At 32.7% G+C, this 27,675-nt stretch overlaps 1 protein-coding gene across 7 annotated transcripts in view; it reads left to right on the forward strand.

Annotated features, from left to right (window-relative positions):
* Window positions 1-27,675, forward strand: part of EPHA7 (EPH receptor A7) — a 209,428-nt gene that overhangs the window by 2,546 nt on the left and 179,207 nt on the right. For all 7 annotated transcript variants that reach the window (XM_068985278.1, XM_068985277.1, XM_068985272.1 and 4 more), the window contains exons 2-3: window positions 1,922-1,986; window positions 5,523-6,192. In XM_068985278.1, the coding sequence (XP_068841379.1) occupies window positions 1,922-1,986; window positions 5,523-6,192 (735 nt within the window). The remainder of the gene's footprint in view (window positions 1-1,921; window positions 1,987-5,522; window positions 6,193-27,675) is intronic.

Below are 27,675 nucleotides of genomic sequence, written 5' to 3' on the forward strand. Positions count from 1 at the left end.
CCCACCCCAGCCCGCGCGGCGAGGGCTCAGAGTCCCGGAACCGCGGACCGCACTCCGCGTTTCCGATTGACCGCCAGGCTACGCCTCCGCGGGCGGGAAGAGGGGCTGGTGCTCAGAGCGGGAAGGCAAAAGCTCACAGTTACTGGCTGGTTGAGAGAGCACACAGCGGAAGGCAGACTAGCTGAATCTTTACGAGCTAGTTAAATGCTCAGGGGCCGGTTTCTCTTTTGTTTTTATTTGCTCATTTGTTTCTCTCTTAACTTGTTTGCCATCACTGCCCCACCTGGGTCCCTGGCTCTCACCCCAGGCTGTGCCGAGGGGTAACGGAAAAGCAGTAAATCATCACGGTGCTTATTTCACCTTCAAAAATGACCCAAGAAAGTCTCCTGGGTTTAAAATTCACTTGTCACTACGAAAGACGAAAATAATAATAATAATAAAATAATCTCTAAAGAAAAGTACATAGAACCCACATTGTTTGTGCATGTTGAGGACAAAAACAAACTTTAAAAATCATTTCCTATAAATTCAGTAGTCCAAACATTTATTGATGTTCCTAGTTCGAAGTACAACTTAGTATTTTAAGTGTGGCTTTAAAAATTATTATTATTATTATTTGAAAGGGTGCGTGCTATCATGGTCTCCCTGAGAGTCTTAAGTATAAAACATTTTGAGAAAAAAGTGTTTGTATATCTATTTTCAGTTATAGGGAATAACCTTGACTAGTGTGAAGGAGTCGAACACATTATCAACTGCTTCTCTCTTTTCTTAGAGTAAAAAATTTTCATTACCTTTAACACCACAGTGTTTTACTCTATTAATAGTTATTGAAAAGTTTATCTAAGCATGTATTTCATTTAAGTTCAAATTTTAACATCTTGTTGAGATTGATGGCAAGCATTTTACATGCCTGAAAATATATTCACCTTTATTTCTGGACAGATTGATTCATTTGTTAAAATGCTATGGAATCATGGAAATATATTTGAAGAATACAAACTCGTAACTCTGAAACTAGTTTGATCAGAGTGAATGCTTTAGGAGATTAATTGTCCTAAAAAGCAGTAAAACATATCAAATTGGAAGCATGGTATATATTAGTGCGTGCCATTTGAATGCATTATCTTGTATTATATTGTAAATGCATCCGGAGCATTTATTACATTTATATAAATATTAATTGCATTATACTTTATGGTAGTGTAAAAGCAGAATACAACGGTTTTTAAAAGTCAAGTCAAAGTTTGAATATCCCATTTTGAGAATTAGCTAATGCTTTGAAATATTTGTAAATTTAAAAAGTAGAAATATTAAAAACAGATGTTTGAATAACCCAGAAATGTATCTTGTGATAGGCAATTTACTTTTCTCATAATAACACTGCTTAATATGATTTTTAATTATATTCATTATGGCTTAAGAGAAGATATTGTGTGTGGAAAGTTAAAAAAATAAACTCCAATTCTCAAAAGGCACTGGGAAATAGTTTTTGAAGAATAGTACAAGTCAGTGACTGAGGAGTAATATGGAATTATGCTTTATTATGTTAATGCTATTTTATTTGACAAAGTTTAGAGCACTCAGTAGTTTACAAAATTCTTTATAATATACAATTACTACAGACTCAGTATGCATCACATATCACTTTTTTACCTTTGCTTTCATACTTTTGAGTTTTTAATTAATTTTAATATTTCAATTAAAAATGTAAGTTGGTTTTTCAATATCTTTCTTCCCTTAAGAAAGTGGAATATTTTTGTCAGGTGGATCTATATTTCACTATTCACTAATATAAATAAATGTTTATACATTTTAAATCATAAAGTGATAATTGTTTTAAAAATTAAATTGACTTTAATAACTTTTACAAACATATTTTCACTTTTCATCTAACATTTAGAAGTGCAACTTTCTTTTTCAGTACTACTGCTGGATTCTAAAGCACAACAAACAGAGTTGGAATGGATTTCCTCTCCACCCAATGGGGTAAGTTCTTCTCCTCATAAAATACCAACCTCTATTTTTTAAAGTAAGAAATAAAACCCTCTTTCCCTTCCCCGATGGAGTTATTCAGATTCTTCACATTTAAATAAATTGTTTTGATTTCACATATCTTGTTCAATATTTTGTTGGGTTTATAATGAGACATTGAATTCTTGGAGTAGAGATGGTATACTTAGAACTCTGAAAAATAGATTAAAAAAAATCTCTTTAATGATTATCTTTGGAGTTCTTCTGTAAGTGGGACCATATGTCAGTTTTCAGGCTATAAATGTTAACTAATTACAGAGAATATGCTTTTCATGAACTCAAACCTCTTTAGTTACTTTATACTTCTTTAGTATAATCACCAGGTAGGTTGTGTGTATGTAGGTCTTTAAAAACAGTAGGTAATCTGTTTTCCTCTTTTGAAAAACGTTTAAGCATTATTCAAAATATACATGAAAGGATAACTAAAAGTATAATATGCTCAACATTTTAACATAAAATTTGCTATGAAATATGATTTGGATTCTCCAAAATTTGTACTATGTGCTACCTGTTCTTATTAATCAGAAGTGATGGCAGAGCAAGCACATATCAGAGTAAAAATCTGTTACAGTAAATAAGTGAAAGCTGTCCAATAAAAGTTTATGAAAATATAAGTAGATTCTAAAAAAATTCTGACTGTTAAGTGTTGTTTATCCAGAAAGATACATTACTTACTTAAATTTAGTTCAATGTCAATGTCTTTGGGTATTATTTTAATTGTGAAAGAGGGTACATACTTCATCCCTTACTAAGTAAAAAGGCTCCAAGAAAGGGAATTGTAATCCCCATTGTTACTTAAGTTAATCTTTGGTACAACGAAAAGTTTGGAGTCAAAGAGCATTAAGTATAAGTGAGGATATAAAAAGTTTGCAAAGAATGTAAGTCTGAAAGAGATTTTTGAGTTTAAGAACATCATGAAATGAACATGTCATAAGCTGGAAGTTAGTTTAAAAACGTAAAATGTGAACAATGCAAATCTGTTTAAAGTAGATTAGGTTTTTAAAATGAATATTTGAGATGCTTAAGATCATATTGCAGTTATCTGTATTGGTCAGAAAGAGCTATGAAAAAAATGACAAGTATTTTACAGATTAAATATAAAAAGTAGGCTGAGTTTGAAGCATGAATGTCATACTTAACCTTGAAAGTTGAATGGTTTCTGTGAGTAAAATAATATGCATTATAGGAAGGCATTCACAAAAGAATTGAGCTCCTTTCTTACCAATGATAGATGTGGCCCATTTTCCACCCTTCATCAGTTAAAACAAATAGAGATAGAGGATGGTTTTTATCTCGTAAGGAGAAGTAAACTGATATATGTTTCTAATATTTCATCCATGCAATCCATAAAATGATAAACCATGACTTTCTGTTTTATCTTGGACTGAAATGGACATTTTATCAGTGCAAAATATCTTGAGTGAACTTTACCCTACATATCTTATGAATCAGCAGATAATATTAGACAATGATGATTGACAGTTTATCCCATGTATGAAATGGGTTGGCTTACAAGTGGCTAAATATCTAACTGGAAATAAAATGTTATTAAGATATAAGTGTCTAGAAATAATTTTGTGAGCGTACTATAAAAGCACACTAGCCAAACTAAGACTTCTTTCCCAGTGTAGAAATCACTGCAGTCTCTTAGAAAGTAAGATAATAAACCAAAAGTTGCATTAAATGCATTAATTTTGTATCAATCCATCTTAAAGTTTCCCTTCAGGAGTAAATTTTTAATTAAGCATTAAAGTTAACTGAGTTTCATTGGTAGTAAAATTGATTTTTCATACATTGAACAAAATAATATAATTGTTCTTAGAACTAGAAAAAAGAGTTCTTCAGTTGTATTCCTTTCTAATAATTAGCCTTGGCTGCTTCTAACTAGGGAATTGTTAAAAAGAGCACATTTATCCTTGGAGCTTTTCACTTTTTGTTAGATGCTATTACTAGTTTCAGTTCTTTTAATAATTTCAACCTAATTAAGAGACTAAAATTCTGCTCATCCAAATGGATGAATTTGGTTATATTTGGCTGAGAGCCATTCAAGAAGATTATAAGCAGCTAACTAAAATGGAAAACTATGCACTGCATTAACTAGTCACAAACTTAAGTTGTGTTGAGTAAAAAGCTGAACATGATAATGGGCTGTTTGCTACATTTGAGGATCTTTGATAGGGTGTATAATAAAATTGTAGCAAATATATGTCATCACAAGAAATTTCTGAATTTCAGGATATTGCTACTTTGTCTTGTTAGTTTTCTCAGAGCTACTTTTAAAAGTAGATATTAGTATTTTACAGAATATTTAGGGAAATTGATGTTTCTGATCGAGTTTTATAAATAAAACTCATTACCACATGCTTATTTTTTTTCCCATTTGCTTTTCTTGAAGCAGTAGTTTAAATATTGCATGCTATGTGACTTTGGATTAGAAGACTAATAGGATTTTATATTTGGCATTTCCTATTAGGGAAATGAATACAAGTAGGTGACAATTTCACTATTAAAGTATCATAAATACAAAGTTGAAAATTTTGTAATAATGGTAAGAAAGGACATAAACAACAATTGATTCGGCTTTTAGGTGAAATGAATTTATTAACCAATGAGCAATAAAAATAATATTTAGCAAGGTTTAATAAGCTTTAAATTCTTGCAAATTCGGCTGAGCTTATTATTTTCCTTTTTTGTGAAAATAAATGAGTTCGCTGTAGTATATATTATATCAGCATATGAATGGGTATTTTTAAACATCTGATATTTTTCCTGTCAGAAGGCTTATTACCTAAATGTGATTCAACATGCTGGCTTGCCATGGACATTTTATTGTCCGTTAAATCATACTTTTATAACTATTTATAGTTATGTGGCATTATGGACAATATTATATACAACACTGCAGTAAATAAACAGCTCTATAAAACATTACTCTTTTATATCTCATTTTGCAAAGAAAGATTCCCCATTATGAATATCAACATGTTGTGAAATGCTCTTGCATTTCAGAGTACTCTTGGCATTTTCTTCCCTGTGTTTTTAGGTACTCTCTTAATTTAAATATAACATCAACACTTAAAATGTCAACAGAATGATCAAAAATTCCGCCATGTAGCTGTATGTATATGCATTAAATGGTAATTTAAGTCATTTCGTTATGTGCTTTAGTCTATAAAAATCATAAGCTCAGTGGAGACATTGGCATAAGCAAACGCATAAAAACCAACACTAATACATCAGCAAACAGATACTAAGCAAAATAAAAGATTTATTGTGTGCATAAACAATATAAGCAACCTAAATGATGTTCTGCCACCAGGATGGAGCTGAACAGAGACTCATTCTAAAGGTTACATTGTTTGTCACCATAGGAGTTCACCTCACTCTTTCAAAGATATGCATTTGTGCCATACTGAAGAGTCCTCAGGCACTTGCAAAACCCTAATTTTATTATTTGATGAATGACTGATGACCTTTTCTAAATTTTACAGTGGGAAGAAATTAGTGGTTTGGACGAGAACTATACCCCAATCCGAACATACCAGGTTTGCCAGGTCATGGAGCCCAACCAAAACAACTGGCTGCGGACTAACTGGATTTCGAAAGGCAATGCACAAAGGATTTTTGTAGAATTGAAATTCACCCTGAGGGATTGTAACAGTCTTCCTGGAGTCCTGGGAACTTGCAAGGAAACCTTTAATTTGTACTATTATGAAACAGACTACGACACTGGCAGGAATATAAGAGAAAATCTCTATGTCAAAATAGACACCATTGCTGCAGATGAAAGTTTTACTCAAGGTGACCTTGGTGAAAGAAAGATGAAGCTTAACACTGAGGTGAGAGAGATTGGACCTTTGTCCAAAAAGGGATTCTATCTTGCCTTTCAGGATGTAGGGGCTTGCATAGCTTTGGTTTCAGTCAAAGTGTACTACAAGAAGTGCTGGTCCATTATTGAGAACTTAGCTATCTTTCCAGATACAGTGACTGGTTCAGAATTTTCCTCTTTAGTCGAGGTCCGAGGGACATGTGTGAGCAGTGCAGAGGAAGAAGCGGAAAACTCTCCCAGGATGCACTGCAGCGCAGAAGGAGAATGGTTAGTGCCCATTGGAAAATGTATCTGCAAAGCAGGCTTTCAGCAGAAAGGGGACACTTGTGAACGTAAGTAATATGTGCTACTAAAATTTCTCTTTGCACCTTTTTCTGTTTCAGTGTCAGAGATTTCGTTATAATGATTATTTGAACAGGTGAGTCAGTTTGTACCAGCAGTCCGATTTGGTGGATTTTAAGCAAAGTCACTATTGAACTTATTGATGATTTGCCACAGTACACTAAGTGTGCAATAGGTATTGCAGTAAATATTGATGATAATGGTATTTCTTACTAAGATTTAACTAACCCTGTGCTTGATGTGGAAGACAACAGTGGCACTTTGGGCTATGAGATTTAAGAAAGGAGATTGGGCAGAGAGAGGTGACATTAATCAAGATTGAATGATGTGTGATTCTATGTTTTGAAACCCATATTGTCTGGACTCATGGGTCACAGGAAAAGGGCATGAAGGGGGCTGCTAACAAGAGTTCTTCTAACAGACAAGATACATACAAATAGAGTTACAAACTTAGAATTATTTTTTATAAGTACTAAAACGTCTATGCAAAAATCATCAGATTTCACTTGCTAAATCTCTGAGACTGCTTCTGCCAAAGCTGTATTTCTTTCCAGGACTAAACAATAAAAGGAGTGTTCCTCTGATAAGTTAAGTTTTAGGTAGACTACATTTTTGTGGAAGTGGGCCAAAGTAAAGTTTTAGTTATCAGAATATATCAGCTGGACATTTTCTGTTTTGAAATAATAATAGCATATGAATTTGTGAACCTTTTCCTTTGTGTAATAAAACTGAATTTTCTCTTACATAGCTTTATGTAGTCATAATAATTGGCCAATTTTTTTCTATTTAAAACTATGTCCAGGGATATTCAAAATTAATAGATATTTTTCTGTTTGTGAATATCCTGAAAATATAATCAGGTTCTATTAATTATGTCTCTTATAAATTTGAAAACATAGTATATTACCCAAAATAACTTTTATATATTCTTTGTACCCCTGAGGCAGCTGTATAATTTTAATATTTGTACTTCCCAGTTAATTTAAAGGGAATTGTAGTGAAAAATAATTATTGTAACTAAATGTTTTTTGCTAGTTTACCATGTGCAGATACTCTTCCATGTGCTTTACACAAAAGAGTTCATTTAATGAGATAGATAACATTATCACCTCTATTTTACAGAAAAAAAAAAATGAGGCTGTCAAGGGTAAAAGACTGCTTGCAGTTACCTTAGTAAGTAATTGTCCTAGCTTAGATTAAAACTCAGAATGTTCTGATTCCAGAGCCTGGACTTTTAGCGACAGTATTGTTCTGGCTTCCATCAGAAAGCAGGAAGAATCATAGCAAGTATTATTGTTTCATTGCTGAACTTAAATGCCTTGGTTCTAGTAGTTTGATATGTAAATCACATTACTTTCTTATAAAATTCTCATTCTCATAGAATGTTTCAAGAAATTAGCAAATATTTAGATCTGTGTTGTCTAGGAAGGTAGCCAGTGGCCACATGTGACTCTGAGGTTCTAAAAAATGGCGATTCTATGTTAAGATATACTGTAAGTATGACTTACACACTGAATTTCAAAGACTTGGTACAAAAAAAAAAAGTGGCAAACATCAGTAATTTTTTATGTTACTTTGATTTTGAAAAACTCATACATTAGAAATATTGGGTTAAATACAATATAACGTTAAAAGTCTTTCAAGTATTTCTTTTTACTTTTTTTAATGTGGCTACTAAAAATGTAAAAATTGCATATGTGGCTTGTGTTATATTTCTACTGAATGTACTATTTAGATGGAATAACTGAGTAAATATATTTTTTCAGTCCTGATTGAAGTGCTAAATACTTCATGTGAATGGTCGCTACCATATAAAATGCCTCTGACCCAGCACTCAATTATCATTCCTACCATAGCTGACATTGTAAAGTAAGCTCTGAGCTAAACAGAGATGATGTATTCCCGTCCCCTAGACCAGTTTAGCAGCCTCCCTGGCCATTCCATGGAGTCAAACCTGTCTACCCACTGTCATCTTTCCCTTTCCCTTGCTAGTAGTATTTCTTATTAAGTAGAACATCCCGCAGGTTGCATATGTATGGAAATCAAAAACTGATGGAGATTTATCACTACTAATAGGCAGAATGCTATTCCACTGGGTAAGTATAGAAATATTCTTAGTGAATTCATCAATTCAATGAAATGGAATGTTCTTATTGACTTGAGATTAACAACAGGTAAAATGAAAATGATGGAGGATTCAACAATAACTATTATAAGAACATTTTAATGACACACTGTTACACTTCAGCTGTGAAAGCAGCCGGTTTCAGTAGTATGCAGATTTTGATTGATGTGAAATTGGAATTTAAAATGTTTGCACAATTAAAAATAGAACACATAAAAATTCATATTAAAGCACACAATTAAATTTGTCTAAAAAGAAACTGGGAAATAACATTAAAGATCTTGTTCTTTGAAGGTTTAAAGAATTTTAAAGCAAATTATAGTCTTTTTTGTTTTATTTTGTGTAATTTAACTCAAATGATCTCTACATTTACTTACTAAGAAAGTCAACCAGGATCTGTTTGACTTCTGTACTTCTAAGTATAGAATTTAGTATGAAAAGCAGTCTTTAAATGCGGTGAAAAGATATATTTTCCGTGAAGTCTCCAGTTTCTTTGAAATGATGAAAATCATCTCATTAAATGTGGTACTATTAAGATTATTTACATTCATTTATTTTGGTTTCAAGAATTGGAACCACATTTGAGTAGCAAATTATTGTTGCCTGCAAACTGCGCCAAGGTGCTTAAAAATAAAGTAAAATTAGTTCACTGTCATCTGCATTAATTCTGCATTGGAATAGGTGAAATTAGGTATTAATAGTGAGAGTTCATTAAAAACATGTGATTCAAGGACTCAAGATGCCTTCTTATGGTTCAAGCTGAAAGAGGATGTGTGCACTGTTTTGTCTACCACGTACCTGTCTTAATTTTTAACCTTAGTGATGTTGACAAAGGAGTTAAATACCTTATAGTTAACCATGGCACTATGTTCATTTGCAAAAACATTTCCCTCCTTGGCATAATTCCAATGCATTGCTGTGAGTGTACTTGCCTCTGGAATCAATCCAGGCCTGCCTTTATAAGTATTTCTCCTGTTTCCTTTCAGTGATCCTGTTAAGAGTTTGAAAACAAATCTCAGTCCCATATTGAGGAAAACTAAAGAGTTTGGGAGAGGATGGTACCGAGTCCCTAGCCAAATAATGGTAGTTAGTCACTTAAAGGCAAGTTTATCTGGGCACTTTCTAGAATGGGAGTCTGTTGTGATGTGTGTTAAAAGTGTAGTTTGAAATATGAACAATTATGAAAACTGATCACAGTTTTCCTCAGTTGATGTAAAAGCTTTTATTTCTTTGTGATTTTGGAAAACATAATTCAATTTTGAAAACCACAAGTTCCTCAAATCTACTAGTATATGGAGAAATTCTAATGTTTTTATACAGTATTTTTGTGAAAATATCTTTACACTCATTTAAAAACATAATTCTAGATAGCATGTTGATTATCAAAAAGTCCTTTTGAAAATATTTAGCATATCAGTTCCATCACAACTACTATGTAAACTAGCCAGTATATTTAGATAGAAGTGTATTAATTTTAAAAAATGAGAGCAGATTTTATTTTACATATACAAATATCTCTTGAAAACTAGTAAAATTTTATTCTGAAACAGCTTGAAATTTTTAGAAGTTTTTTTTTTACAATTTTATTTCATTTAAAAAGTATTCTCAAAGTGTGGAACTTGTTATTGTAACTTGAATTTGTATAAGTAATTTGTAGCTCACACTGAAAACTCATGGTCATTTTTCTCATTTAATCCTTATCACACTGCTAAGAGGTGGACAGTATTTTTTTTTTCTCTCTTTCAATTTAGGAAGAAACTGAAGGTTAGGGATATTAATGAATAACAAAATTGGCTGAGAATCCAGGGTTTTGTTTTTCAGTTCAAGCCTTTTATTTCCCTACTACATCACAACACTTCCTAAAATTTATACTGAACTTCAACCAGTGGATTTTAGTTACTGAAGAAGTAATGACATTTTATTCTAGGTAGGGTGACCATAAACCTAGTTTTCTGGAAATGATTGTTTTACTTTTTACAGTGTGTCTTTTTACTTTTAAAAATGTTCTAATTTGGGTGATAAAATATATGGTCAACCTAATTGTAAAATATCCAAAGGTGTGATGCAGTTTACGTGCACATACATTGGAACATAGAGATGTGAGCTACTTGCATTATTTCTATTGCTTAATTTTAATTTCCTGAATTAAAATGAAGATTTAATAATTTTTTGATGATTTCATATAAAGGAGAATTCAAATAATCATAGGTTTTCTAGTTTTTATTGTAAAGGATTTCCATAATAGTTACTTCTTAATATTTTGTATATACCATTATTTTACTAACATTTAACTTACGGACATAGAACAAATGTTATATGTTACTTGAAGAATTAAAACATTCATTAATTAAAACGCTCATTCAATTTAATGGCATTAATAATAGTTGAAATCTGGTTGTTGATTTTGAAAACTGTGTTTTTCCACAGAAAAGTAGCAATTTGTACCATTACTTTGACATTTACATTTGACAGTAACAAATATATCTTTATGATATATAGTATTTATAGTATATAAAAAGAAATATAAGGTACACTACAGAGTTAATAGCTCAGATGCTGGAGTCATAGCTTTTAAATTCTGGCTCAGCATCATACCAGGTGCAAAAACTAGGACAATCTTCTAAACCTTAGTTTCCTTAAGTATAAAATGGTGCTAATAAAAATAGTACCTGTTTCCATAGAATTCTTGTCAGAAGTGAATGAAATAATGTGTGTAGAAACCCTGTCTGGGACATAGCAAATAATCAATGAATGCTTGCTGTTGTCTCATTATTAATAATGCAACAGGAGTTGTCTAAGTAAAGAAATTTTATGGCACTGGGTAAATGAACATGTTTCCAAAGATACAGATAGTTAAATATCCTTTAGGTCAGTAATCTCATCCCTGGTCATTTGCTGAGGAAGATATATCAATGGAAGAAAAGAACTTTTTATATAACCTTTCTTCCTACCAGCCTTGTTTATAATTTCAAATATTAAAATAATCTAATTGTCCAAAGTTAAGTGCATCCTCTTGACTGAAATTAAAGTATCAACAGTGTGATGTAGGAATTTTAAGTCATTTATTAATAATTTTAAATGGAAAACAAAAATATGTTGTATATACTCATATTTAGAATTATGAAAAATATGCAAATGAAAAAGAATAAAAGAACATAATATCACAGTGAATGTGTCAGATTGCTGAAATGGTAGGTGATCTTTTTTCTCTGTGTTTTTAAAGTATCTTGAGATTAAAATTTTCTAGCAATGTAAGTTTTATGTAACCTGGTAGCTTATTCAAACACAACTTGAAATGTATCTCCAAAATATGGGTTTTTAAATTAAGGTAACATCTGTATAAAATCGCTCAGGCAATAGAACAGCAGTAAATCTTTTAAATGATTTAAAAGAGGGGAGATTCACCAAAAGGCATTTAGTAAATGCAGGTCATAGATTTTTTTGGTTTTTAAATTATAAAAAGATGGCAAGAGCTGTTTTAAGTGTTTCGTTTTATTAATTCATTTAGTCTTATAGAGAGGCATTCCTAACTCAGTCTGGTGGGTAGACACTTTTATTACCTAGTTTAAAGGAGAAAAACATATTTAGAAGTATGTAAAATGTAAAAGTTATACATTCTGTATATTAAATTAGATTTACATGAATTATACACATTTTTATGTAAGAAAACCAAAGCACAGCGAGGGGTGGGTTAACTACCTAAAATCACACACCACATAGACTGGCCAACTGCCATTTAATCAAGGTAATCTGACTCCAGAATCCCTGCCCTAACTGATACAGTGGATCGCATCTTTACAGATGAGCATTTATCTATCAGAAAATTTTTTTAAAAGATAAGATTTCTTTCAGGATGTCTTAAAAGGTGATACAAATTTTCTTCAATTTATAATAATTTCAAAATACTTGTATCTCTGTCTTTCCCAAACATTCTAAATATTTCATCTGCTTTGCCATTTTCTATTCCAGTTCTTCTTTTATGGAACAGTAAGAATGCACTTGGTAAAATGTGACAGAGACATTGTTACAGTATTACTCAGAAAGCTTCAGGTTTCTAATAACCAAAAAAAATTCCCCATTTTTTACAGTGGCATTTTATTCTTTTCTAACTTTCAGTCACATAATTTATCATCCTTGAGAGCCCTGTTCCATCTGCTTGATACTGGTCTCTTGTTCTATCTGAAGACATCTGTAGATGTTTTTATGATGCCCTATCACTTAACATTTGGTCCCCAATAAACAGAAATGCAAATAAACTATCATGACCTCTCACAATTACCTATTGTATCTTAATCTCACATATCTCCGGCTTCTTCAGCAACCTCTCTTCCAAATTCTGATGTTAGATACTGGCTGTACTTCCCCTGGTTTTTACCTTGCCTTTTTTCTACCCCACAATGCCACCTGCCCTATATCAGCCTGTTGAAATTATGCCTTTTCTCACAATTTCAAATTAAATGACATTTATACCTTGTTAGATGATCCCACTTTGTGAATTCCTACAAGTGCTTTGCCCTTTCCCTCTGGAGATCATCATATATGGTCTGATTTTTATCATTGTAATTTCTTTTTACAAATTCTAAAATTTCTTAACAACCAAAACCTACTTATAGCATGCTACCTATATTTCACAATAGCTGACATAGTTCCTTGCACCACCCAAATCTTCCAGTAAATGTTTATCAGATTTCTTAAAGACTTTGAGAAATTTGGTAAATATACTACCTACTCCAAAGGCAAATATATTCTATTTCATTTTGCTCATAGCACATAGCAAGTTGACGTGCTAAGAATAAGCAAACATGAACAGGAGTCTGCTTCAGACATGAGGAATTTATTTCTATGAGGATAGTGTAACTACTTATATGTATTCATTGTCATATTGCTATTTTCTATTTGTCCATTATCTTTATGTTTTTCTTTTTAACTTCTCCATTTCCCTCCTTTAATGAAAGGAAAGCCGTTTGTCCCTTTTTACTAACATACTATCTATGTCTTGAGAAAAGAGCCTGATAGATTTTCCAAAATAAGATCTTGAAGTTTATCTTATATGGCAAAGTGCCATTCGTTTTAAGATTATATTAGTTTTCTTCCAAATTATATATTGTAAATATTATCTTGATTTGCAAAAGAAATGAAAAATAATACAAAGAAACAAAACATAAGAAGTCAATTCCTAAACTAACATTTCTCTCTATATATTGGAAGTTAACATACATTCAGTTTCATGTCCAAATGTACTTCTGCTATTTGAGTTATAACTATATTGTATTATAATTTTTATACTCTCCTTAAAATTATTAATTTTCAGAACCTTGTAGTACTTTTTTAAAAGGCTTTTTGAATAGGTAATTTGCAAGATCTAGAACAAGTGCCATCCATGTGTGCTCCAGTCTCAAAATATTGCTTTGCCCAGGAGCAACTACTGATAATCAGTTTTTTCTGTCCTTTGCAGAGATATTTGTTCATAATTTCTTTAAAAATAGGGAGAAGGATCATTGCGATACTTAATAAGAATCATAGTACAATTTCCTTATAGAACACTGTAGACTTCATTTAAAGTTATACTGTTTTTTACTCATTTCTAGTCATCTTTGTATGTACCCACAGTTCATTGAAATGATAACTATTCAAAAAATAAAGAAGGACAGAAAGAAAGCAGATCCGATGAAAATTAGGAAAATTAATCAGAGGAAAGAAATATGAAATTAATATATGCAATTTAACTTCATATGATTTAGAAACTCAGAATATGATATCAGATGATTTCTAATTATCCTATCTTTATATACCCCTTTATATTTCTAGTGGAAGTTTAAATTGGCATCAGTTTCTAGAAGCTATTGTTAAAATTCAAATCATTGATACCTTAAAATGTTGCAATTAGTTTGATTTTTTAATTGAACCTTGAGTTGTTTTCTATAAGATAATTATCACTAATCTACAATAGATTTTATTCATAATAATATTATGTATAATATAGTTATTTTGTGCAAATAATGCTGTTATTTTAATGGGATAAATTTAACACAGCTATATATTTACTATTTTTCTCTATGAGCATAAAAATCTGATGCAGGATTCAGAGAGGAAAACTTCAGACAATCCTTTTTTCCAAATTTTCCTCAGAGTTAATTTATCTCATCCTATGCAAAGTATCACACAAATTCATTTTTATGAAAGCATGTCTTCACTAGGATAGTCACATAGTACTAATACTTGTTAATTCATATAGTAATAATATGTGGGAAGTAGAAGAGTAGATTCACATGTAATATTAAGATTGGCAATAAATCCAGTAACAAAAACAATTCACCCTTAAATTTAGGTCAGATTAATAAGATAAAGTCATTTGTTTTTGTTTTCTGTCTATAATATCAACCTCATTAAAAGTTTAGAACCTGTGTGTTTTTGTTTAGTTGCCAAGGTGCATCCAGCTCTTTTTGCAACCCCCTCTCTCAATGGGATTTCCAAGGCAAGAATACTGGAGTGGGTTGCCATTTCCTTCTTCACAGATCTTCCTGACCCTGGGATCAAACTCACAGCTCCTGCATTGGCAGGCAGATTCTTTACCACTGAGCCAACAGGGAAGTCCAAATCTGTGTGTACACATGTTATATATTAATCTGTAATAATAGCATTTCACAGGAACCCAGAATAATACATCGATTGAAATAAGTTTACATTATTTTTCTTAACTTTTGTGGTCTTATTAAGAAGTAAGGAAGGTTTATTATTTAGTGTTCTTTGTTTAGTCTGGGGTCAATCAGTGACATAGAAAACAGGGGAAAATACATTTTGGGGCATAATAGTTTGAAAAATTTTAATAGTTCCATTTTATACATTATGTATTTTGAATTTTTAAATTTAGTTCATTCACTTATTTACTGTTGATAATTATATTATCTCTTGCTTCCAATATATTAGAAAATTAAGAGGCTTTGAAAGGACATGTAACTGTGGTTTATTTTTTGTTCCATATGTCATCTAGTTAACATCTCGTTTAATCTCTTAACTATGCTGGTGTCAGCCTCGGACCGACACTGAAGCTATTAGCGCTGAAATAGCCTTTCAAAGAAAACCTAGATCCAAGGAAGGGTATTACCATTGCAATGCTTTTATTAATAAAATACAATATTGATCACATAATTTACATATCTTATCTTTGTGACTTATCAGAGTTGCTTAACAATTTGTCATGTTAATAGTACCTGTTATACTTTTTAAGAAGATCATTCTTTTAAAAGAGAAATTAAGGGTGGGAGTGTAAAGATGTGAATATATCTAAAAATTACTAGATATAATAAAAGATTTTTTTCTGAGAAAAATAAATTGATTGTTAATTCAGCATGGACAGAGGAGCCTGGTAGGCTACAGTCCATGGGGTCGCTAAGAGTCAGACACGGCTGAGCAACTTCACTTTCACCTTTCACTTTCATGCACTGGAGAAGGAAATGGCAACCCACTCCGGTGTTCTTGCCTGGAGAATCCCAGGGATGGGGAAGCCTGGTGGGCTGCCGTCTATGGGGTCGCACAGAGTTGGACACGACTGAAGTGACTTAGCAGCAGCATATTAATCTATGTTTTCCAATGATACATATATGTTCCAATGATATATATAAACATATATATGTTCATTTTAATAATAGTTTATTTTTTTAGCTAAACAATTCCCATATAGACAAGGACATTTAATGGTATTAACTTACCTAAATGATATTAATTAATGACCTTAATTTAAACTAGCAGATACTCTAAATAAACTTAATTGATTTCAAAAATGTTTCTTTATATCTTCTGTTTTTAAAAGGTGAAATAAAGTGTATTACATAGTGTTCTTATTTTAGTTGACATTTTGCTATAAAGTAGTTTTATCCTTGAAAAGAAATGTGAGATATGTATCTTACCCACTCAAATGTATAAATTCATTATAGCACAAATGTTCTGTGGACATTCTTGTACTCCTTGAGGGTATAATCTCCTCCAAGACAATTAGAATCACAAATTCTTGAAGGTTGAGCATACCTTAAAGATTTATCAAAGATAAATTGAAAGTTTTTTTTTTTTTTGAGAGGATTGTAATAAATGGGACAACTAAAAACCTCATTTATAGTTATAACAGTTTATTTATGACAGGTCTCAAGGTAAAATCAGAACTTAATGTTTCCAGTCTTCTTTCCACTTCAGTATCACAAACACACAATACATGTATACATATACACACATATGCAGAAACATTGCCCACCTAGCCGCCTACCAAGAAGAAAACATGCAAGTGAACATAATGGAACAAAAATATAAGATTATTGTTCTCTTTGACCCATTTTTAGGTTTCTGAATTGCTGTGCACTAATCTCCTAATTTATAGGTACTGAATAGTTCACTGAATAGTTAAGATTCTTTTCTCTGTGGAAATCTCAGGTGACAGTTACAAAGAGGCTGAATACTCATATAGGATATTCTTGGATTACTGCATATTTTAAAAAGAAAAAAACAAAGTAAAGTAAAGCTACCTCAGTAATGTCTTTAAATTTTGCTTCACAAAGCAAACAATTTAGAAACAAATTTTTACTTCTTTATTTTCATGTAGATTGTATTTCCTCTACTGTGAGTGAAAGTAAATTTCACTTTTTTTTTAACTTACTTAATTCATGTATTATTTTACCAGATCCTAAGAAGGAGGATTTTTGCAATTAATGTGTTTCAGATATTGTGACTGTTGTAGGTAAATATGTTTTAAAATGAGAACATCGAACACTTCTTATATTACCAGAAATCTAGAATTTGGGATGCAGCAGAAACTCTGCTGTATAACTTTGTGTTTTCTGTCTAGATTTCCCTCTGAAAAACCTATAGACTTTAGCTGCTCAGTCTTTTCAAGGACGGGGACAGTCAGGCTTCATGAAAGTCTGTTTTCAAATTGACCTCTGAAATTAGCACATGCTAACCTTAGACATTCGGCTTGTAATCTGAAGCTAGGAAAACATGTGGCTGCAGGTTTAGTATATAGAGACAGTAGTTTAGTTTGCAAAGAAAACCTGATAGGAAAATTTTAAATTTGCTTTTTCAACCATGTTTCTTGCTGTGTCTAATGTTTATTCTGCACAAACATTATATACTTGAGCACTGTGTGTTTCAAGGCAGGACATAATGGTTTGTTCATTTTACCCCTTTGTAAATCTTTCCCATAAGAAGACATTGCTACGTCAAATTCAGAGAGCTCTCCATTGATTTTCAAGATTATTCACCAGGTCATCACTGTATGTGTAGTCACTCTTCTTTCTAATATTTTTCAGTCATCATTCAAGGTTGCAAAGTGAATGTTATTTCCCATTCCAGCTCCCTCTGATTTCCCTTTTATTTTCCCCACATCTTTTCCTATAATGGCATAGACTTTGAAAATAGCTTTTCATTTACCACTGAGAAAGTTCTACACTCTTCCTGGGTTTAAAACTTTTTAGAAGGTAGTGGAAATATATCTTCCTTCCCTCCTCTGTGTTTTTATTGATGAGATATAATATGGCTCAAAACATTTTGCCCTTTTACCTTTCTAACATGACAGTGATTCTATATAATTCAGCATTATTCATATTAATAGTCAATAAATTAAAAAAATTAGACCTTATTAATAACTATTGCTCATTTTCATCACAAAGTTTTGGTGTCATGATGGCATATCTTTCTGTTTTGAGCTATTATCCATCCTTTCACGTTTCTGGTTGAATTCTTAAGTAGGTGTAACAGGAAATCTAGTTTTTATCTTTTCCATCATTGATAATGTTAATTCTTTGCAAACATATATAAAATTAAGCTTTTACTATTGATCAGAGAAAGAAGTTTTATAATGGAAAGGTAAAGTGGTAAATTAAAAGTTAAAACCACAAATCACAGTATGTGGCATAATTTGTATTCTAACTCTGTTTTTTTTTTTGAGCTAAGAAAATAAACCACGCTTTGGATCAATGTTGAAGGTTATTGTCCCTTTTGTAACATTTAGACTGTATCTAACTCTAGAATTACCACTGTCAGTACCACAAAGGAATAGTCAAGATGTGTATATGAAGGCCTAATCAGTTGAAAGTTCTCAACCCTGATATTTTTAAAAAGTTGTAACAGTGAATGTTATGGTATGCTTGAATCTGAGAAAGAGAGATGGAGACACTAAGTGTGTAGTAATAATCTAAATAGTTTTCCTGCCAGGAAGGCAGATTAAGGGTACATAACAGAAGAGGTGCAAGATTAGGATACTGACACAACTTCTGATCTTTAGTTTTTTAAGGATCTTCTGTCTTATATACTCTATTACAGAGACAACAAACTACATGTTAGGTCTGTAAAAGACAGCATACACATTCAGGAGGCTGTGAATACAGCTCACTTAAGCTCATATGATACAAGCTAAGACAAGGTTGATGTCTTGAAAAGCAAAACACTGATGTATACCAGAGACCACATTAAGCACATCATTTATTGCAGCTACTTTTTAAAAACCATTTCCTAATACATGATTTAAAAAAAAAAACAGCAAACAAATGCAAAAACCAAGTCTGCTTTTGCATACTGGCTAATCTACACTGAAAATAATATACATTTTATTCATGTAAACCTAAAGGGCATGGTTATTTATTATTCATTAATGTCAACAGATAACTGACTGTCACTTGCTGTCAGAGTGGAATCTGATAGAATGCTGACATTGATTGATAGACATGATCCTGAGAATCTGTGTGGACAGACTTTTTAGATCAGTTCAACATAAAACCCAGATTGGATATGAGACATCTTTTTGTTTTTGTTTTGTTTTGTTTTTTAAAGCGTATCCAGAACTCATTTGATTTTCAAGATTAGTTCTAGATTTTTAGCACCACAATTATAAAATAAGACTACTAACTGATTTGATTTTAAAAATAATTCAGACTGCTGGTGCTTCTTCTGGCTCACATTTTGGAGTAAGAATTTTAATTTTGTTCATGCTGTCTTATAGAAAGAAAAATCAATAAATAAATTTTAAAAATTGATAGCTGTTTTGCATATGCATACCTAAAATAATTGAAATTCTTTGGGGAGATACTGTTTACTTAAGAGAGTAAAAATTAAAGTCATTGAGGTACCATATATAAAATAAAAGAGAACTGTGTTCTTAAATTTCTTCTTGAATACCTATCAGCACTGTATATTTTTAAATGAACTCCTCTCCCTAATAAGTACACTTTCTTTAGAGATAGTTGTTAATATATTTAGAATAAAATGTTTGGCTCCAAAGATTTTAAGTGATGATTGTTTTTAATCATAATTTATTTTCTCAACTTGAGTGAAAGCACCAGCACTAAAAATAATATGCAGAATTAATGGTTTTTATTTCAAACTACGGGAACATCATCATATTGTATTTTGTCTGCAACTTAATAAAAGGGTTAATAAGTTAAAATTGGGACATCCTTATCTTTATTTTTGTGAAATTTATTTTTATTTTTAGTTCTTTTTTTTAGTGCTGAGATTGTATATATATATATATATATATTTACTAGCTAACTCTGCAATTCCAGATATGCAAATATATTAAATAATATTTTGCATGGAATAAATAATGTTGATAATTATGTATAATAATATTTTGGAGTCTCTGAGTTATAAATATATACATAATCAAAATAGTTATTTTTTGTAAAATGTGTTGCATGTAAATCTCTATAAGAACTTGTCATCATTTTATCATATGTGTTTTGAACATTTGAATTTGAATTAGATAATTTCTATCAAATTATTCAAATATCAATAACAAATCTCCAACATATTAAAATAGCTCACAGTCAGGATCTCGAAGAAACATGTAATTTATTATAACGTATAGCATCTTTGTTAGGCATTAAATATTTTAATGTATTTTTTAGTCAGAGAAGGCCATATTTCACAGTGTCAACCACTGGTAGAGCTCACAATAGAGTTCTGAAAATTATGTAGAATATTTTCAGGTACATTTGTTCTAAAATATGGTTGTCAAAACTGCTTATATAAAATGGCTAGAAACCCTTTTTTTTCCCTACTGACTGAATAGTTCTGTGTAACATTTATTACATACTAGTTAGTCATCAAAATGACAAAAGATTTTGATTTTCCATTTAGATATATACTAAGATTATCTAACAGTTAATTTCTACAGACAAATGCCATATCCATTTCATTAAAATTACTCTGGGAAATGGAGATAAGTAGTTCAGCGCTCTCTGTGCTGACATGATGTTTGCCTGTCCGATTGCATCCTTTCCAATAGACAGCAGAGATGGAATTACAAAAAAAGACATCTGTGCCAAGGTTTAGCTAGCCAAAAAGGGCAAGCTCCTGTGTTTAAAAGGTAGAGAATCCAATCGATGAAAATGTCTGGACCTGTTAGCACCAATAAAGCTGAAGGCCACTGGGAAGCTCAGAGAGGGTCTTTTGTTGTAGAGCTAGAAAGAGACCCAAACTATGACAGTTTAGGGGAGCAGGGTCAGCGAGGAAGATCATCCATCTTCTGCAGTGGCAGCTCTCTGTCAGATTCTAACCCTGTTCTGTACAGGAACTAAGCCTCTACTGTTGACACCAACCAATTCTCAGCCAAGTGTAAATGAAGCTAATATTCACTGACCTTATGCATAGCAAATGAAGCTCTGTGTGTCACTTAAGAAATAATGTTATCTGACACTTCAAAAAGTGAGTGATGGACAATGTGTGTATGTGTTTTTTTGTGTGTGTATGCCTGTCTGTTTTTGTGGATCACGTCAACAGATATATATTCCTTAAGCACTCTGTATTTTTAATTGATTTTCACAATAGCCACAGATTTACCATATTGACACTGATTTACCTTTTGTTTTATTTTCACCTTCATGTCATGAAATTTTACATGCTGTGTAAAACTCACTGTGTTGCAGAACAAAGTCTCATTTGGCTTCCTTTAGCTCTGATACAGTACCTAGTCACAGAAAGAGAAGACTCAGTTTCGCTCATAAAAAATTTTCAAAGAGAATTGAGTTACTAGTTCACATCCAAAACATGATAAATTAGAATATATGTCTTTGTGATTATGAAAAATGTATTGGTCTCATTATAGGATAGCAAGACACAATTTAACTGTTTTGTTTTTCATTTTAAAGCATTGTCTAAAACCTCTTTTGAGTTAGTAATGCCTGTTATAATATAATAGTCTTTCTTAGCCTCTAAATCAAGATATTCATATATTATGCTTACTAAGGATTATATGTTAAATTGCATTTTGTGAATTTCTCATTCTCCAAGGTTTTTCATGGTACTTAAAAAAGATGCTCACAAAAGTGAGTGTTAAAATGTACTGGCGGTCATAAATATCCAATACATCAACAATACTATGTAGCCAGTGTGCTTTGTAAGTAAAACAGTACCACTAAAAAAAAAATTCAAAAAATAGCCATACTAAATATAAAGAAAAAATTCTAAAGAATGTGAAGAATGCAAAGATTTAAGGGAAAGATGAGTTAAAGCATGGAGTTGAATTTTCAGAGTTCCATGGAAGGTGATTTATCTGACATGGTGGATTTCATGAGACTCACCAGGACAGATCTGCACCTAATTGACATCAATCATTTTTTAACTGAAAATAAACAGTTGTAAAATATTTGGGATCTGTGTATTGATTTTTGTTCACCTCATCAGTCTTGTTTATTTGTATTTATTAAATGAATGAACATGTTTTTTCCTACCAAATTTAAAAAGACAGCATCTGATCCGTAAGATATTTTTTTCTTCTTTTTTGACAAGTAACTAAAATCAGATGAGATCAAACACAAAGTTTTCTCCTGGCAGTGTTCCTGAATCTAATCACATAAAGACACTAAACATGTGTTTAGTCAATTCGTATTTCTTTTCTCTCACATTTCTGTGAATCTAAGCACCCTTTTAAGAAAAATGATGCTCAAAAACCAGAGAGAAATTATCCATGTTGGTAGTAACTTCACTGAATAAGGACAACTCTTAGTCTGTCATCAGCTGTTTATCTTCTACAGGATTTAACAATGATGTCCATAGAGAGCACAAGTATTAGAGTTGCAGCTCATTTATGAATTATATGTGATAGGATCTGCATATACGGTTAGTAAATTAGGTCAGTGAATCAATTATTTTCAAAGCAGTGCTCTGACAAAGAATAGCTTCAGAAGTTTTGCTGTTAGTGATGTTAGGGGCTGGGAGGGCGAGTTAAGGGTTAGAGTTAGGGTTAGGGAAAGGGAGTGGACTAAATTGAGCTGATTTTCATATATTTTGAATTGCATTTGTTTGTACAAAGGGTCTTTAAGATAAACACATGCACATTTACTCCAGAATTGACAGGAGCCTACTATTCTGGATATAAATTTGTTGATAGCAATCGAGAGAAATTTGTGAAAAGCTCTCTGCAGTACAGATATAATTTTGCTTAGACTTCTTACATTATTTTGTCATAGATTTTGTTGCTTTCTTTAGAAATGTCATTTGAAGAGTTTTCATAATAGAAGGAAATGGGGGCAAACTTACTAAAAGGAAGTATATTTTGCTTCATGGAATCACAAGTTAATGGATTTAGCCAGGTGTTTGAATCTACATTGAAAAAACCAATTGTACTTTATGATTTGCAGAAGTCACATTGGATTAGTAACACTGAAGTTTAGAAACCACAGTGTCATTTTGTGCTACAAAGTAAGTCTCAGCTCTTTTGCCCTGGGAGTTTACAGAGTTCCACTCAGTTCCATCCTGCTGGCTCAGTAAAGATTTTTTAACATGTGGGTCAGTGTATTATGGTATCATAAAGACTTCTGGTAACTTTCCAAAATGATTCCTTGTTGAATCATGTGAACTCGTGGTGTTATTGTATCATAGGACTACTAGGCTTCTTCTGACAGCCATTGTTTGAATTGGAAACTTGGAGACATTGAAAGTACCTAAACATCTTTCATATACTAATTTAACAGTCTATGATGGAGCTATATCATTCAGCATTATGCTATGTAGCAAATTCACATATTATAATACTGATTTATATTTCAGATTTTTAGGATCCAAAGAATGCCTGAAATAATTGTGATTCCTGGTTTTTGGTCAGAAACCTGTAATAGCTGACTGTTGTGGTTTGAGAAAAGATGCCATAGAGGGTTATTAAAAATGCCTAAATAAATCATGCTACCTTAGTGTGAATTATAATTTGCTAGAGCAGATCTTAAGATGAGTTTCAAAGATCTTTGCATTCAATCAAACTGTAGAATCAAAGCAACCTTTTCCAGAGTTGCTTATAGTCATTGTCATATATTAGTATTAAATGAAATGAGATATTTTGTCCAACTAATACTGGTTTCATGATTTTCTCTAAAGTAAGGATTGCCATAATTCATTTAATAAGTATTTTTACTTAAACTAATTCCCAAGAAAAGTTTTGTTTCTATTTGTTTTCAAAGAAAAATTGAAACATATTTCAAGTAAATTAGTTCTTATTTTTACATTTTATGCTTTAAGACTTTACCTGGGAAATATGTATTTATGGAGAGAGACATTATTGTTTTAAAAATAATAAATGGTGCTGTATTGTGTAAAAGACAGGCTTGACATGCTTATATTTTTAAATATGAATGAAATTGGTCAAGATTCAAAACCCCCTCTCCTCTGAAGTCAGTCTTTTCCGTGGTATTGATTTTATATGCTGTGTTAAGATATCTTAATCATTACTTTTTTATCTTCAAGGAACAATTTATGGAGTAATCAGGTAAATGGATAGTATTCAGTTTCAAATACTATTTGTTTATTTTTTCTATTCAAAAAGTGAAGGAAAAAATGGGACTGGTGATTTGTAGTATAATAGGTTGGAGACTCATCAGGTGAATAGTGACATCTCTAACTTAGAGCTATGGAAGTTGTTTTTTCCTTTGTGTCAATCTGGAGGGAAAAATAAACCGGCAGTTCCAATACCTGGTCTGACATTTCCCATCTTTTCTTGTGGAGGCAGCTGGGCAAAAGCACACACGGTGACTGAAAAGGTAACTATCCCTTTGAGGGCATGGTTGATTTTACTTCTGATTCTTACGGTGCTGTAGGGGTCAAGGATTTCTCGAGAAGCTTGACCTACGTTTGCTGTCAGGAAAAGTGGGTGATTTTCACTCTGTATACCTGCAAGTCTCTGAAGTTATGTGTAGATTGGAGTTTATTCTGCACTGCTTTGTCAGCATAGCTGTGGCTTTTTTTGACAGTTGTAAAAGAATCCTGAGATGGAAGGAGCTGAGTGTGAAAATTGCTTTCTTTTGTAGAGCAGGAGACTCCTAACTAATTTATAGAAATTTAGATTGGACCATATACCTTTAACAAAATTTTAGAGTATGCCATTTTATAGTTAAGAAAATTCTGTTTAATTCTGACTGATGTGCTCCAAAGTACAAATATTATAATGAGTTGAAATCCAACTACAATTTAGTTCTTAGTTTTTTTGTTGTTTGTTTGTTTTAGATTTTCTGTCTCCTAAACCATGGAGAGTTTAACTTTTATTCTGTTTTTAGGTAGCTGAAAGTTGAATGAATAAGTAATAGGTTAAAAAATTAGATTGTTTTATTCTGTTTTCCTTATCTTTTAGCTAGTTAACTAAATAACCAGTCTTCTTCTTCCTCCACTTCTCCCATCCTGCTTTCCCCTTTCCTTCTGTTATTTATTTGTAATCATTAGTATACTGTAAGTAGTTTATAATGACATAAATATATTCATAAATGTACAGATAGATTTCCCAGGTCAGTAGGCCCTGCAGTAAATCTTCTTATGCACATCTTTTCCTTTGTGACTGAGAGATTATTACTTGAGTTTTTCCCTAGTTATGCTACTTCCTTTAGGCCCTCCTTCTGACCTTTTCTACCAAGACATGAATGTTAACGTAGAAGATCAAGGTGCTATATTTTTATCTTAGTAACACAATATAATTATGTTGCACTATCTAAGTAGTCTAGAATGTTTTCGGATTTTCTTTTCCTCCATTATCAGTTTTCTGTTTCTGTTTATTTCTTGGACAGTGATGTCATATTGGGAGTTTATCCAGTGAAGATGACGCTGAAGATTTCATTCACATTTTTATACCTGTAATGACCTTTCTTGCTCTCAAAGTAGAGTTGCTTATTTCTGCATCTGTTTGAACCCATGAAGGGCTAGTGTGCAGCATAAAACTCCAGAGGGATTGATTTCATTAGAATATACCCATGTGGTACTAGTGGTAAAGAGCCTGCCTACCAATGCAGGAGACAAAGGAGACACAGACTTGATCCCTGGGTGGGGAAGATCCCCTGAAGGAGTGCATGGCAACCCACTGGAGTATTCTTGCATAGAGGATCCCCATGGACAAAGGAGACTGGTGGGCTACAGTGCACAGGGTCGGAAAGAGTCAGACACAACTGAAGCAACTGAGCATGCACACATGCACAAGGCTGCAAGGGCTAGTAGGCTATATTTAAATATGTATTGACAATTTAGATTATTGCTACAATTTAATGCATTTTTATTGAGGGAAAATTATGAAACTGACAGGAATATAATAGAAAGGGGAATTAAGGATTCTTCAGTGCTGCATGGAGAGTAGAAGATCAAACAAAACAAAAATATTGGCCTTAACAGGAATCCACTGGGAAAAGGACTGCTGGAGAAAAATGTTTGGAATATAAAACCAATTCAATTGAGTTCAATAAATATTTCTTGAATGCTTTTCACTTATAGATAACTATGATAAGCTTATAGAGATAAACTTACATGAGTTTATAGATTCCCCAAAACTCAATATTCACCAGATGGTAGAGTAAAAGGACGTGTGCTCATCTTCTCCTGTGAGAACTCCAAAATTGCAACTAGCCTCTGAAAAACCATTAACAGGAGAATGTTGGATTACACCAAAAAGATACCCCACATCCAAGGGCAAAGAAAAAACTCCAACAAGATGGTAGGAGGGAAAAGTCACATTAAGAATCAAACCCTATACCTGCCAGAGATGCTCAGAGGGCTCAGAGATGCACAAAATCTTGTGTGCACCAGGACCCCACAAGAGACTGAGCGAGATCTGCCTTTAGTGTTTGAGTGTCTTCTATGGAGGCATGGGCCACCTGTGGTCTGCCATGGGGGACAGGGGCTCTGGGTGCAGCAGACCTGGGAAGCGTGGCATGTGAGCCCTACCATAGAGCCACCGAACAAACAACCCATAAACTGGAGAACAATTATACAAAAGAAGTGCTTGCACTGTTGTGAAAGTTCTACAGACCACAACAGATTTCCTAACCCAGGAATTTGCCAAAGGGCTGAGAACCCCCCAGGGAATTTGACTTTGAAGGCCTTCGTGTTTTGATTATAGAACTTCCACAGGACTGGGGAAACAGACACCTGGAGGGTGCAAGCAAAACTTTGTGCACACTAGGACCCAGAAGAACCCACAAAAGACTGAGCCAGACTTGCCTGTGAGTTCCAGGGGTCTCTAGCAGAGGCGTGGGTGGACAGTGGCCACCATGGAGTCAGGGGCACTGAATGCAACAGTGCTGGCATAAGTCCTTTTGGAGGAGATTGCAATGACCACCATTAACCCTACCATAGTTTGGCTTCAGGCCAAACTACAGGGAGGGAACACAGCCCCACCCATCAACAGAAAATTGGAGTAAAGATTTACTGAGCATGGTTGTCTGAGGAGGCCTTACAAGTAGCTGAGGAAAGAAGAGAAGCTAAAGGCAAAGGAGAAAAGGAAAGATATACCCATTTGAATGCAGAGTTCCAAAGAATAGCAAGGAGAGATAAAAGTCTTCCTCAGTGATCAATGAAAACAAATAGAAGAAAACAATAGAATGGGAAAGACTAATGATCTCTTCTAGAAAATTAGGAAGAGAACATTTCTTGCAAACATGGGCAAAATAAAGAACAGAAATGGTATGGACCTAACAGAACAAGATAGTAAGAAGAGATGGCAAGAATACACAAAACTGTACAAAAAAGATCTTCATGATCCAAACAACCATGATGGTGTGATCACTCACCTAGAGCCAGACTTCCTAGAGTGTGAAGACAAGTGGACCTTAGGAAGCATCACTACAAAGTTAGTGTAGGTGATGGAATTTCAGCTGAATTATTTCAAATCCTGAAAGATGATGCTGTGATAGTGCTGCACTCAATATGCCAACAAATTTGGAAAATTCATCAGTGACTACAGGACTGGAAAAGATCAGTTTTCATTCCAATCCCAAAGAGAGGCAGTGCCAAACAATGCTCAAACTACTACCCAATTGCACTCATCTCACATGCTAGCAAAGCAATGCTCAAAATTCTCTAAGCCAGGCTTCAACAGTACATGAACCATGAACTTCCAGAT

This window comes from Capricornis sumatraensis, chromosome 13 (genome assembly GCF_032405125.1).
Source record: "Capricornis sumatraensis isolate serow.1 chromosome 13, serow.2, whole genome shotgun sequence".
NCBI classification, from domain to species: Eukaryota; Metazoa; Chordata; class Mammalia; order Artiodactyla; family Bovidae; genus Capricornis; species Capricornis sumatraensis.